Here is a 15,461-nt window from a genome sequence, read left to right as displayed (position 1 = left end):
TAAAATTAAATTTATAATATTTTTGACTGACGAAACATTTTTATAAACTTTAATTTCATTCCTCAACTATATTTAATGATATATATTTTTTTAAATATAAAGCATGTTGATGAGTTAATTAACCGGAAGACTACGGTAAACTAGTACGATTTATAATTATAGTAGATGCGTATTATAAAAGCTCTTTAATGGGGTTTTAAACGCCACTTCAATTAATGCAATTTGAAGTAAGTAGATTAAATGTTGCATTGCAAATACAAAAGCTATACTGTTCGACTGATATGATCGTATGTAATCCTATCAATATTGATTTAGTGTAATTTCTCCAATTATTTCATACTAATAACTGATACTATTCCAAAGTCGTATGTATGTATCCATGGCTGAAAAGCTGAAAAGTTTTTACAGGAACAAATTGAATATTAATAACCTCTTTTTAATGTATATTAATTATACATATATATTAATTATTAATTAAACACATGGAGAAATATCTGTATTATATGGTAAATCAGGTTAAACTTCCTTTTTAACATTTTGAAGCTTTGAGTTTCTAACGGGATATGTCTTGTGTTGTCTTCAGAAAGAAAGACTTTAATTTTGATTAAAAAAGCTCCTCATCATAAGTTTTTCATGAACTTAGTGGTTAGTTTCGACGATAGCCTGAAAAAATGAGTATAAAATCTTTTCAAACCATTTTAGAGTTTAACACCAAGACAGAGCAAATTAACTTATTTAGTCTGCTTAAATAAATTCTGGAATAACTATTTTCAGACTATTTTTTAAAATAAAATTTGGTGTAAACCCTTTTTGAAAAGTGTAAAAGATTAATATTAATGGGAAACTTATTTCTAAAAAACGTCCTAATGAATTTTTCTCATTTTTGTCCATACAAAGTACAATAAACTTTAGTCTGGAAAAGAGCTTTTGAGTTTTTATTCATTGAAACAGATTTATAAATAAAAAAATTGACAGTGTTTTCATTTTAAATTGTCATCAGTGTATAGTTTTAAATAAACAATGGTAACTTTCTTCGCTTTAACAAGACTGTTGGTTGTACTTTTCATTTGGCACCGTTCCATCGTGATTCAGCCAGTGTGACAATTATTGTGGCACATGTCTACATATAAAATAGAGACCACCACGTTCTGGCAATTAATTCAAATCAAATTCACTGCAGATCTGATAATTTACAGCATTAAAACAAATTAATGTTTCACCAATTTGATTTAAATATATAATTCGATTTTGGGGCATTATTGAAATTAATCTGGACAGCTATAAAATCATTTGGCCGGAATTGCTGTAAACTAAATTCTAAATTGTTCGACAATTAATATATGGTATGTTTTTATTTACTGATTCCAAAAATGTTTGCGCACGACTGAATAACGCTTTCACACCAACCCCGTGTAATCTTATTTATCGGCAACACACTAATTAATTAAACGCGGCAAGACCCAGTCAAAGGATTGTCCCTGTATTTACCACTAATCGAAATTGATTCACAGCTAGTGTGACAATTATTGTCGTACATACAATCGGTCCTGCCGTGTTTCGGCAATTAATTGATACGAATAATAATTTACCAGATTGAAATAAATTAACGCAACACCAAATTGAATTAAATTAGTTTTTAAAAATAAGCCCAACTAATTTTTCCAGCTCTAATGGGTCTTAATTAATTGAATATTGACGTCGTATGGATAATTATTAGGAGACAATTTGATAATTCAATAGTAAATTAATAATTTCAAACCGTAAAGTCTCTATAAATAATGTAAGATGTATGTAAAAGTTAACCTAAGCTAAAGTTAACTAAAGTTAGGTTAGGTTAGTAACCTAACCTAACTTAACGTAATTTAATCTAACGTGACTTAAGTATAACAAAGGCAAAAATGCAGACAACTGATCAACCCCTAAATTTGGTGTAAACAAATAGGGACAAAAAATATTCTAAAAATGCTCAACTAAAAAACATCAAAATAAAATTAAACCAAGCAATTTTTACTGCTTTATTGGTATTAAAAATACCATCACAGTTAATTCATTAATTGTCAGCATTGTATGGGTTATAATTAAGTAACAATTTAAGTATTCAATAACAAATTAATATTTTTTTTTAATAATATAATAAAGGATATAACAGATGATCAACCCCTAAATTTCCTGTAAGCAAATAAAACATATAAATTCAAAAAAGTAGCCAAAACACGTACACCTAAAAAAGCCATTATTGTTAATGCTTAACAATAAACTAGATAATACAAAAACATCTAGGTGGATTTGATGTAATTTGTGAAAGACATAACCGCGCATGCTGACGTCTTCCCATTGGCCACTGTTAAAGGTTGGTGTATGCAGTGATCTGATAGTTTAAATAAAGCATTCTCATTGGAAGGAGGCAGGGGTTTAAATGTAAACACATCCCAGTCCGCAATGTGCTAGGCGGAGCTTACCGAGGGTGATTTACCCTTACAATAACTATAACATCATTCTTGAACAAGGGTTCGCACGGAATACAACGCAGTGTTTACGTGCTGTGGATACATGTGAGTTTTGTATGACGTTCTAAACAGTTTGGCTGCATCGCAACAACTAAAAAAAAAACATTTATAAGGTAGGTGGTGTTTTTTTTGTTTATTTATTTATTTATTTATTTATTTTTTATTTTTTTTTTTGAGCTTACGAAGCGCTGTATAGGAACAACGTTTTTATTTTGGCACAGGCGCATTTTTTTTTGAGGTGGTGCTGGAATTGTAAAAAAATTATATTGTTTTAAATTAATTAAAATGTGACTTGATTTATTAATTTCTAAACATATCCACTTTCAGTTTCTTCAACAGCAATTATTATTTAATCTAATATAAAGAACAAAGTAATTTAATGAGTTTATTATTAAATTAAATTATTACAATTTTTTATTATCTGTATTTTTCATTTGTAGTTTAAAATCAGTATAAGTGATATACAATTAATTTTTATAATGATAATATATTAAGGAATTTTCTAATTGTCTAATTGTCACAAACAATTATTAAGTTATAGTTTAACATCAGTTATTTAATGTATTCATAGTAATCGAATTAACTTTAATGATGAAAATTTAGTTAAAGAATAGGCTGTATATTTTAATTACATAATATAATGTAATTCTATAAACTGTTTTATCTAAAATTATGTGAATATTAACATTTTTATATTATATTTTTTTTAGTCACAATATTTTATATTATGAAGATTAAATATTCTTATTTCCTTTGAAATGAACAATTAGAGGGCAATTTTTACTTATAGTTTAATATGTTACAATTAAAAATAAATATAGAATATATTTTATTAGAAATTTGGTTGTAAATCAAATTAGAAAATTTTATTCTATACTTCTATTTCTTAATAAATAATTTAATTTTTCACTTATATTTTAACTCAAATACGTAATATTAAAAAAATATTTGAATTCTTACATTATTTTTATAATCAATTAAATGTTTAACAACAAGTTCCTGAATTTTTTATTAATATATATATTAAAAATTAATATACTAAATTTAAAATCTTCATTTTACAAATAATAATGAACGTATATATTATTAAAAGATAAACTTTGGTAGTTTATATAGTTATTTTATTTTTTAATAATATATTTTTAGATTTTCAATAGTAGTAGTAATTTATATAGCTATTTTATTTTTTAATAATATATTTTTATATTTTCAATGTATTAATTATCTATATTTCAAATTTAAATTATAATACTCAAAATCTAATTGTTTTATGAATTAATTTAGTTGCATTAAGTATTATACTTTCTTTAGATTCACCTAGAACATTTTAAATTTCAAAAAATCAATTATAACTACAATATTATCAATTTTCACCTATAGTTTATCTTGCTACATTAAAAATTTTAAAAAACATATAATAAAGTATTATATTAATATTTTAAACAGAAGACCAAATTTAAAATCTTCATTTTATAAATAATAATCAACGTATAAAATTTAGAAGATAAACTTTGGTAATTTATATACTTTTATTTATTTTTTAGTTATATATTTCTAGATTATCGATGTATTAATTATAAATTAAATGAAGTCCTATATTTCAAATTTAAATTATAATACTCAAAATCTAATTGTTTTATGACTTAATTTAGTTACATTAAGAAAAATTTAGAGAATAATTAAAAATTATGTGAATTTTAATATTTTTATATTATACTTTCTTTAGATTCACCCAGAACATTTTAAATTATGAAATTTAATATTTTACTTTCAAAAAATCAATTATAATTACAATATTATCAATTTTCACCTATAGTTTATTTTGCTATATTAAAAATTTTAAAAAACATGTAAAAAGTGTTATATTAATATTTTAAACAGGAGACCAAATTTAAAATCTTCATTTTACAAATAATAATCAACGTATAAAATTTAGAAGATAAACTTTGGTAGTTTATATACTTATTTTATTTTTTAATAATATATTTTTAGATTATCAATGTATTAATTATAAATTAAATTAAGTTCTATATTTCAAATTTAAATTATATTACTCAAAATCTAATTGTTTTATGAACTAATTTAGTTACATTAAGAAAAATTTAGAGAATAATTAAAAATTATGTGAATTTTAATATTTTTATATTATACTTTCTTTAGATTCACCCAGAACATTTTAAATTATAAAATATTAATATTTTACCTTCAAAAAATTAATTATAACTACAATACTATCAATTTTCACCTATAGTTTATCTTGCTACATTAAAAATTTTAAGAAACATTTATAAAAGTATTATATTAATATTTTAAACTGAAGACTAAATTTAATATCTTCATTTTACAAATAATAATCAACGTATAAAATTTAGAAGATAAACTTTGGTAGTTTATATACTTATTTTATTTTTTAATAATATATTTTTAGATTATCAATGTATTATTTATAAATTAAATTAAGTTCTATATTTCAAATTTAAATTATAATACTCAAAATCTAATTGTTTTATAACTAATTTAGTTACATTAAGAAAAATTTATAGAATAATTAAAAATTATGTGAATTTTAATATTTTTATATTATACTTTCTTTAGATTCACCCAGAACATTTTAAATTATGAAATTTAATATTTTACTTTCAAAAAATCAATTATAATTACAATATTATCAATTTTCACCTATAGTTTATTTTGTTACATTAAAAATTTAAAAAAACCCGTGTAAAAGTATTATATTAATATTTTAAACAGAAGACTAAATTTAAAATCTTCATTTTACAAATAATAATCAACGTATAAAATTTAGAAGATAAACATTGCTAGTTTATATATTTTATTTATTTTTTAATAATATATTTTTAGATTATCAATGTATTAATTATCAATGTATTAATTATAATTAAGTTCTATATTTCAAATTTAAATTATAATACTTTTTTAGATTCACTCAGAACATTTTAAATTATGAAATTTAATGTTTTTTTTTCTTCAAAATCATTTATAATCACAATATTAGCAATTTCTACTTATAATTTATCTTGTTACATTAAAAATATTAAAAAATATGTATTAAAATTTTATATTAATACATTTAATTATAAATTTTAGAAAATTTTATATTATTTTGTAGCATAAAAATCATTTTTAATAGATAATTAAATCAAAATATTAAAAAAGTATTTGAATTCTTGCATTATTTTAAATTCATAAATTAATTAAAAAATATTTAATTGATCGTTGAAAGAAAGTATCACTTCCATAAGTCTAAAAAGTAGTATTAAAAATTAATAATTTAAATGAACACTGTAATAAATATATAATAAAATAGAAGTTGTTGAATTTTTGTCCAAAATTAATTAAAAAAAAAATGTTTAATTGAAGGTTTCCTTCTCTATTCCGTCTTAAAAAGGTAATATGAAAAATATTAAAAAAATTATTTACTTTGAAAGATTCATTATTATTAAATTATTTTATATAGTATTTACAGTTACATCTTTTGAAATTAATATGTATTTTGTTATCTAATAAAAAGATTTTATTTTGTGTCGTAAATATAAATTAAAATATTTTTTTTTTTTTGTTTTTAAAAATGTTATATATTTAAATTATTCATTTTAAGTAATAAATATTATTATGTTATCTATATATTCGTTTCTTACCATTATTTAAAATACAGTTGAAAAAATATTTAAAAAGTCGAATAAATTAATTTATTTTAATTATTTTATTATTTTATTTATAAAAAATATATATTATATATTCATTTTAAATGGTATTTGATTTTTGTGTATACTATTTTTTCTAGAATTAACGTCTTCTTTTGTGATGGAAATGTCCGACGATAAATTTCATCTTCTAATTCATTGTGAAAACTTAAATATTATCCTCCTCCCTTTCAAATACATTATAAATATGTATAGCCTGATAATTTCGTATGCTCGTATATAAAGTATATTTGTAACATCATGAAAAATTAAAATATTTCTTATTAAGGTAGAAATAAAAAATCAGATTTGATGTTGGAACTAACAAAATCACTAATAAAGTTTCTTTAAAAAATATAAAGATGATTTTTGAATGATAACAACTTATTCTCCTTATTTCCTAACAGTGTGTCCTGGTGCTATTGTCTCAGTATGGATCACCTTAAACAAAAAATATCGGAACCTTTGTCGCTGGATCTTAAGAAGGATCTGTCCCCAAAAATGAATCAGGTTAGTGACGAAACTAATAGTTGTCGTCCTAAACAATACAGATAACTATGTTCACCTAATAATCTCCAGTTCCAGGTAGGAACAGTCGTTTTATACGGGGTGCCAATTGTATCACTGGTAATCGAGAATCAGGAAAGATTATGTCTGGCTCAAATTTCCAACACACTTCTAAAACAGTACAGCTACAATGAAATACACAACAGGAGGGTTGCACTTGGTGAGTCAGCGAACACCGGGTGTCACTCGAAATCACCAAAATGTCCTTGTAATCTTGCAGGAATAACGTGCGTTCAGTGTACGCCGGTGCAGCTGGAGATATTGCGACGGGCGGGTGCAATGCCGGTTTCGTCCAGAAGATGCGGCATGATCACGAGAAGGGAGGCGGAACGTCTCTGCAAAAGCTTCATCGGCGACAACGCCCCGCCACGTCTGCCGGACGATTTCGCTTTCGCCGTGCACCACGAATGCGCCTGGGGATGCTCCGGATCGTTCCTGCCGTCGAGATACAACTCCTCGAGGGCAAAATGCATAAAGTGTACAGTGTGTGGTTTGTTTTTCTCCCCAAACAAGTTCATATTTCACTCGCACCGCTTGAGTCCCAACGACAAGTACGTGCAACCGGACGCCGCCAATTTCAACTCCTGGCGGAGGCACATGAAGCTGTCGGGCAGTCCGCACGACGAGATCGTCCACGCCTGGGAAGACGTGAAGGCCATGTTCAACGGTGGCACCAGGAAGAGGTTGTTGACCAACAACATCCTTCCTCGCGCCTCCAAACAAACCAAAATCGAGTCCCAGTCTCCGCCGATCATACCGTCGCCCAGGATCCCGAATTGTCAGGACATAGCCTTGCCCATTTCGAGGGTCGCGATGGATTTTATCTATCACAAGCCGTTGGCGTTCTCTCCATACTCCACGTTTCCGTGGTTGAAGAGGGGGCCGATCATATTCCCGCAGGAGAATCACTACTTTTCGATCGACAAGACGTACCAGTCGGCTTTCAAGCCGGTACAGCCGATCGTAGACAGGAGTGTCGTACAGCAGGATCAGGATAGTGATGACGAGGTTGACATCGAGACTACTGATGATAACACGAGTCCCCTGCACTGGGATCTCAAAGAGGAAAAGGTATGTGGATTTTGTTGATAAGTTGCATGAATCTGACTACTTTTTAGTTGAATTAGAAGCTTTATTATTTTTTTCATTTCCTACCCTGATAATATCTACTTTATAAATGTTTTGAGTACTAGGTACGACATCATGGAGAATATTTTTATTTTGATGGAAAAACTGGATTATTTTTCCAACATTAAAATTAGATATTACTTTTCATAAAATTAAATTAAATTAAATACATTAAAAAAATAATTAACTATAATTATTAATAATTATTAATTTAATTTTAAGAAAAAGTATGTCTAAAAAGAAATGTAATAAGTAATAGTACATTTCTCGTAAATAAGCCAAAACTAAATTGGCAAAAGATTGAGATGATAGACAAAACATAACCTCAAAAATTAATAACTTCAAATTCAAAACATCATAATGAAATTTTTTACATTATTAAAGGATTTAAACAATAAATATTTATTATGTAAAAAGTTTCTATGTCTTGTCAAATATTTCTAGTCTTTTAGTAAATATTTTGAGTAATAGGTACGACATTCTGGAGAATATTTTTATTTTAATGGATTTTTATAATTATTAAAATAAGTATTATAATAGTCAATTTTTCATGAAAAAGCCAATTAAATTAACTAAACATTAAGGTAATGGAGAGAACATAATCTCAAATATTAATAACTTCAAGAACAATAATATATTTAAAATATTTTAATGGAATATGTTACATGGTATATTTTGTTAATTTTTTGTAGTTTTTTGTAAATATTTTGAGTACTAAGTATGATATCATGAAGAATATTTTTGTTTCAATGAATAAATGATTTTTTTTTTCCAACATAAAAATTAAATATAACTGCTCATAAATTAAATTAAATTAAATAATTACTATTCTTAAGTAATAGTTAATTTCTCGTGAAGAAACCAATATTACATTCATAAAACATTGATAATAAAACATAACCTCAAAAGTTAACAACTTCAAAGAAAATATATTCAAAATATCATAATAAAATATGTTTACATTTTACAGATTTTAAACAATAAATATTTACATCTTGTCAATTTTTCTCAGTTTTTTAGTAAATATTTTGAGTACTATGCACGATATTCTGGAGAATATTTTTATTTTAATGGATGAATGATTTTTATCATTGTTAAAAGTAATAGTCAATTTGTCATGAAAAATCCAATATTAAACTAGCAAAATTTTGAGGTAATACACAGAATATAACCTCAAAAATTAATAACTTCAAGAACAATAATATATTCAAAATATCTTAATGGAATATGGTTACTTGGTATATAGTGTTAAGTTTTATATAATCAATATCAAAATATGTGAAAAAATTTATATCTTGTCAATTTCTTGTAGTTTTTAGTAAATAGTAGTACGACATTATGAGGAATATTTTTGTTTTAATGAATAAATGGAATGGAAAAAAATTAAATTAATTTAATAATAACTAAAGTATAATTATTAATAATAGTTAATAATTTAATATTATGTATTAAGTATGTATAAAATGAAATATAATAAGTAATAGTTAATTTCTCGTGAAGAATCCAATACTAAATTGGCAAGACATTTAGTTAATAGACAAAACATTACCTCAACAATTAATAACTTCAAAGATAATAGATTCAAAATATGAGTATGTTTACATTTTTAAAGGTTTTAAACAATAAATATTTATTATGTAAGAAATATCTACATCTTGGTAACTTTTTCTAGTTTTTTAGTAAATATTTTGAGTACTAGTAAATGATTTTTATCATTGTTAAAATAAGTAAAGTCAATTTTTCATGAAAATCCAATATTAAATTTGCAAAACTTTGAGGTTACAGAACATAACCTCAAAAACTAATAACTTCAAGAAAAATAATATATTCAAAATATCTTAATGGAATATGCTTACATGGTATATATCTTGTCAATTTTTTGTAATTTTCTAGTAAATATTTTTAGTTCTAAGTACAATATAATGAAGTATATTTTAGTATTAATGAATAAATTTCCATCACAAAAATTAAATATAAATGAATTCTAAAATAAAATGTTACAATAAATAATATTTTTTTCTCATAAAAAGCCAATATTAAAATCACAAAACTGAGATAATAGAGACTTTTATTTATAAAAAATAACCTCAAAAGAATTAATAACTTTAAAGGTAATAACTATATTCGAAATACTTTAATGACAAATGGTTATATATTAATTATGTAAATGAAATTAATTAAAAAACATTGAGAAATATTTTATCTAAAGGAAATAATTTTTTGATATTAAAATAAAAAAATATTTATTTGTTTACAGATTTTAAATATTACACAAAACATAAATATAGTTTTAACATGTTAAAGTGCTTAATTGGTGTTATTTATTATATATCTTACTCTATACAAGAAATTATTGTTAAAAAAATCATTGTTTTTTAATTTTTTAAAATATTTATGGTGATATTTTTTATATTTAATTAATCAAATTTTTACAATTAAATATTTTCTGGTTATCGATAACAATAAAAATGTATTTTGTTCACATAATTACATAAATAAAATTTAATAGTAAAAAATTGCAAGGATAACATCCATCTTTTCAGTAATCCATTTAATTATGTCTTCATGAATATACTGGCTGCAAGAAAATATTAATAAACACAAGCTTCTTATCCTCTATTAATAGTAGGGTAAAGAATGCAAGTGTTATGACAGAAGTATCGTTAAAGTATGTCACTTGTAGGGTGAGTGTATATAGATTGAATAGGGGTAAATGTCTATTGTCACCACCCTCTATCGCTTGATTAATGTGTGAGTCTTTTTAATCAAATGTAACCTAATACCTCATGTGTTTATGTTTAACGCTGGCTAAAGTAACCTTTCACAATGATTAAAGGTAAACACTTCGCATCAGCGTGTTTTCAGAAATTAAATTTGAATTATTTAGTAAAATTACTTACTGTAAGTATTTTAGTTCCAAATATTTGTTTAACAATTTATATATAGGTAAATACAATTATATTATTATATGAAACACATTTCTGTGGATAATTGTATTTAATAAAAAATAAAAATAAAGTATTATTGCTCTTTACGTTATTATTCTTTTGTTGCAGGACTTTAAAGTGACATCAATATAAGCAATCAACTATATTAAATAGTAACAACGAATAATGTTCTTAAAAGTATATTTATTTATTATTTATTGATAGTATACGTTAAATAATTTGTTTATATCGTAATAAATTATATTATAGAAGACCTGCTATTTTATTTCCTCTCCCTCCTCTTAGTTAAGAAGTAAAAAAGCGAAGGTAAGTTACAGCTCCTTTACTAACAATTATTCAGTCCACAAAAATGATCAAATGCTTGAGCAGTTTGTAAGAAAAAAATACGTCATTTATATGCAATGGACACCTAAAGTTTAAAAACTGTTGGAACTTTATATGCATGTAGTTCGTTCAATTAAAACTTCAGAGTAAATAAAGTATTTTCAGCATCTCTAAGGACGCATTACTTCAGTTTAGTTAATTAAAAAGAACTTATAAGATGTAAGTGCAGGGTTGACCCTACAAGGGTGGGGTGTTCAATATTTGTTCTGTTACACAAAACGTTTTTAGGTGGAACTGGATAATTATCTGTTGTTTTTATGAAAGTATCCGGATAAATTAACTTAACACAGTTAACAGTTTTCTTAAAATTTAGTACCAATTAAAAAACTGGTTAATTACCGTTAAACTGTGAATACAAGTGATTATATAGATAAAGTTTTATTAATTAGCTGCATATGTGAATGGTATTAAGCTCCAAATCTATGTACAACTAAAAGGCCCTCTTTGGATAACCTACCAACCCTGATTGGTTGCTGTTTAGTTGCCATAATACAATATTCCTAATCCCCGATGACTGTAACTGTAATACCTTTGGGAATATTGTGTGACGCTCCAAAGCTTACCAAGCTTGTATAGAGGCGCCCCTGTCTAAGCTATTATTACTTTTATACCGAGACTTTTTTAAATTGTTCTTGTAATTGAAATCATCAGAAGTATTTCATTGAAATTCGACACTAATTTTATTTATCACTATGACACTAAGTATACAGAGGGATTTTGAAGGTGATATTAATTTAATAGTGGATTACTGAAGTGGTAATTAAGGGAAAAATCAATAAAATTGACAGTTAAATTATTTTCGTCTTAAATTTTGTTAAAAATTTACAGCTTTGCTAAAAGAAATGTTGGAAATTATGTGCTAATTTATATTATGTCTTCTGAAACATTTATTTATTATTGAAATTTCAGTTGCTAACATTTTAAACTTATATAAGATGATTTTTAAATTTTTGTCAATGTATTACTGGAGTTGTATGATAATTAAGTAAGAAAAATCCTGCTAAATTTAAGTTTGATTGTCACTAAATTTGAAATTCATCTGACTTTGAAGAAAAATAATAACATTTTGAGTAAAAATTCAAGAAATTTGAATGTTTTTTCCTGAAACATTTATTAATAAAATTACAGTTACTAACTGTTTAAATATATACAAGATTATTTTAACTGAAAATAAAAATGCATTTGTGTGTAATACATTTTATTGAAAATTTTAAACTTTACTGAAAAATCCTACAAATTACCTGCTAAATTTAAGTTTTATTGTTACTAAATTTGAAATTCATCTGACTCACATCTGAAAAATAAAACAATATTTGGAGTAAAAGTTCAAGAAATTTAAGTATTTTCTCCTGAAGCATTTATTTATTAATGAAATTACAATTACTAATTATATAAGTATATACAAGATTATATATTAATTTTATCAATGTATTACTGGAATTATATGATAAAAAAGTAACATATTATTTGAACTGAAAATAAAAATGCATTTTTGTGTGATACATTTTATTAAAAATTTGAAATATTACTGAAAATCCTGCAAGTTTCCTGGTAATTTTAAGTTAAATTTGAAATTCTTCTGACTTCGAAGAAAAACAAAACAATATATTGAGTAAAAATTCAAGAAATTTAAGTATTTTCTCCTGAGACATTTATTTATTAATGAAATTACAATTATTAACACTTTAAGTATATTCAAGATTATTTTTAAGTTGATATATTAATTTTATTAATGTATTATTGGAATTGTATGACAAGTAAAAAATTATTTATACTGAAAATAAAAATACGTTTTTGTGTAATATACTTTATTAAGAATATGTAATTTTACTGAAAATACTGCAAGTTTCCTGCTAATTTTAAGACATCAAAGAAAAATAAAACAATATTTTGAGTAAAAATTCAAGAAATTTAAGAATTTTCTCCTGAAACATTTATTTATTAATAAAATTACAGTTATTAACTCTTTAAATATATACAAGATTATTTTTATTTTATCAATGTATTACTGGAATTGTAAGATAATAAAATAAAACATTATTTAAACTCAAAATAAAAATGCATTTTTGTGTGATACATTTTATTGAAAATTTTAAACTTTACTGAAAAATCTTACAAATTACCTGCTAAATTTAAGTTTTATTTTTACTAAATTTGAAATTCATCTGACTGACATCTGAAAAATAAAACAATATTTGGAGTAAAAGTTCAAGAAATTTAAGTATTTTCTTCTGAAACATTTATTTATTAATGAAATTACAATTAATAACACTTGATGATACATTTTATTGAAATTTTGAAATTTTACTGAAACGTTCTGCAAATTATCTGCTAATTTTAAGTTTAATTGTTACTAAATTTGAAATTTTGACTACCTATCTATCTAAGAAAAATAAAACAACATTCTTCTAAAACATTTATGTATTAATGAAATCACAGTTATTATTAAAATCAGAGCGACTAGTTTTTTAAATATATACAGAATGATTCTGCTAAAACCTTAAGAAATTTTCTGGAAATTTTAAAACATTAACAAAAAAGAAACAAAGTTTTGACAGTTAATACTTTAGTCACAATAAAATATTTATTATCAAATGTGCACTTACAATACAAGATTTCATTATAATAATAATATAGATATAATATATTTTATATTAATATATATATATATATATATATATATATATATATATATATATATATATATATATATATATATATATATATATATATATATATATATATATATATATTATACTTTTAATTAATATAACATTTAGAATACACTTACAATACAAGATTTCATTATAATAATAATATAGATATAATATATTTTATATTAATATATATATATATATATATATATATATATATATATATATATATATTATACTTTTAATTAATATAACATTTAGAATTAGAAATTATACAATATAATGTAATTAATATAATTACGTTTTAGCATTTTTTTATAACGGATCTGCATCATTAATAATTTAATTGAATTAAAAGTAAAATTAATTAAAACATTTAAAACAACCTTTACTTTTAATTCGACACCAGTATAACAACCAAAGAGGATTTCACCAATCAAATTAAAAACTCAAACTAGTCCCGGACGATTGTTAATTGTTTAGTAACGTCAAAAGTAAATTTCATAAACGGGGATTACGTAAGTTGGAAAATGGCTTTGTCAAATTCTTTTATCACTTTTTTTGCCTGAGGCAACAGTCTAAACTCAGTAAATTCAATACTACCATTGTACAGTATTCAGATCAAATACTTAATAATGCAAACTGCTATAGAAAGACAGTAATTAATCCATTGTTAAGTTATACAAACGTTAAATCTCATTGTGATATCGTATTCATTATAATAGCTTTTAATTTACTTGTAAGAATTGTATTGTGCCTGGATGTTTGCATATTTCTTTATATATTCAGTTTAGCATCGTATAGAAGCGTAGCAACTGGGGAGTGTGGAGGATAAATTAAATTCAAGAAAAAAACACTATCTCCCTCTCTTTGTTAAATACATTTCATTCAAAGGTCAATATTTAAGCGCAATTAATAAATTAACTCCTTTAGACGTCTAAAATTACATTACAAATTAAGTGTTTACGTTAGGAATACAATAGATAACTCATGTTCAGGCATTTTACTACTTCATATTATCATGTGATATTTATTATTTTACTGTATAGTATGTAACATTTTATATTTTAATGGGTGGCAATTTAGTAATGCAATTAATAAAAAAAGTAAGAGAATGATACGTATTATTTGGGGTGCTGGATATCAATTTTATGATGGAAAAAAGGTAAAACTAGGCGTTGAAATGGTTTTGATATATTATAACAGTAAGTGGCCATAATCTTGATTTATCTGTGTGAATTTATGTGAGAGTACGTCAATAAGGTTTGTATAATAGACGATTAGTTGTGACAGTCATGCAATAAATACACATTCTAAGTTAAATGAGTTCTTATTCTTGAGGGAGTTGGCAACAAGCGTATAAATGCGTCCCAGCGGAAACATACAAACAGTCGATACCAGCTCTGATTTTGTACATGATTGCTTTTTTTATATTGCAAACAGGACACGTACAGTTACAAGATAACAGGGTCATTTGGAAACAACTAAAATGTTTGTCTTGCCTCGTTGCCTCTAAAAATAATGACAGGAGATTTCATAATATGGAAATTTACCAACTTTTCTCTAAAG

General features: G+C 24.1%; 1 protein-coding gene across 2 annotated transcripts; it reads left to right on the top strand.

Moving 5' to 3' along the window:
* The first annotated feature begins 2,570 nt into the window (after window positions 1–2,570).
* LOC109609536 (SKI family transcriptional corepressor 1 homolog-B) lies at window positions 2,571–11,021 on the top strand. 2 transcript variants are annotated; one of them, XM_049962014.1, is made up of 5 exons: window positions 2,571–2,620; window positions 6,619–6,721; window positions 6,797–6,938; window positions 6,999–7,849; window positions 10,963–11,021. In XM_049962014.1, exons 2-5 carry the CDS (start codon window positions 6,644–6,646, stop codon window positions 10,984–10,986), a joined length of 1,095 nt encoding a protein of 364 aa, XP_049817971.1. In that variant the 5' UTR covers window positions 2,571–2,620; window positions 6,619–6,643; the 3' UTR covers window positions 10,987–11,021. The 2 variants fall into 2 exon arrangements, with proteins under 2 accessions (XP_049817971.1, XP_019881762.1); XM_020026203.2 differs by having other exon boundaries at window positions 6,791–6,938.
* The last annotated feature ends 4,440 nt before the right edge of the window (window positions 11,022–15,461 follow it).

This window comes from Aethina tumida, chromosome 1, assembly GCF_024364675.1.
Source record: "Aethina tumida isolate Nest 87 chromosome 1, icAetTumi1.1, whole genome shotgun sequence".
Classification (NCBI taxonomy): Eukaryota; Metazoa; Arthropoda; class Insecta; order Coleoptera; family Nitidulidae; genus Aethina; species Aethina tumida.
Note: the sequence above shows the minus strand (reverse complement) of the source record. Positions and strands in the feature narration are given on the sequence as shown.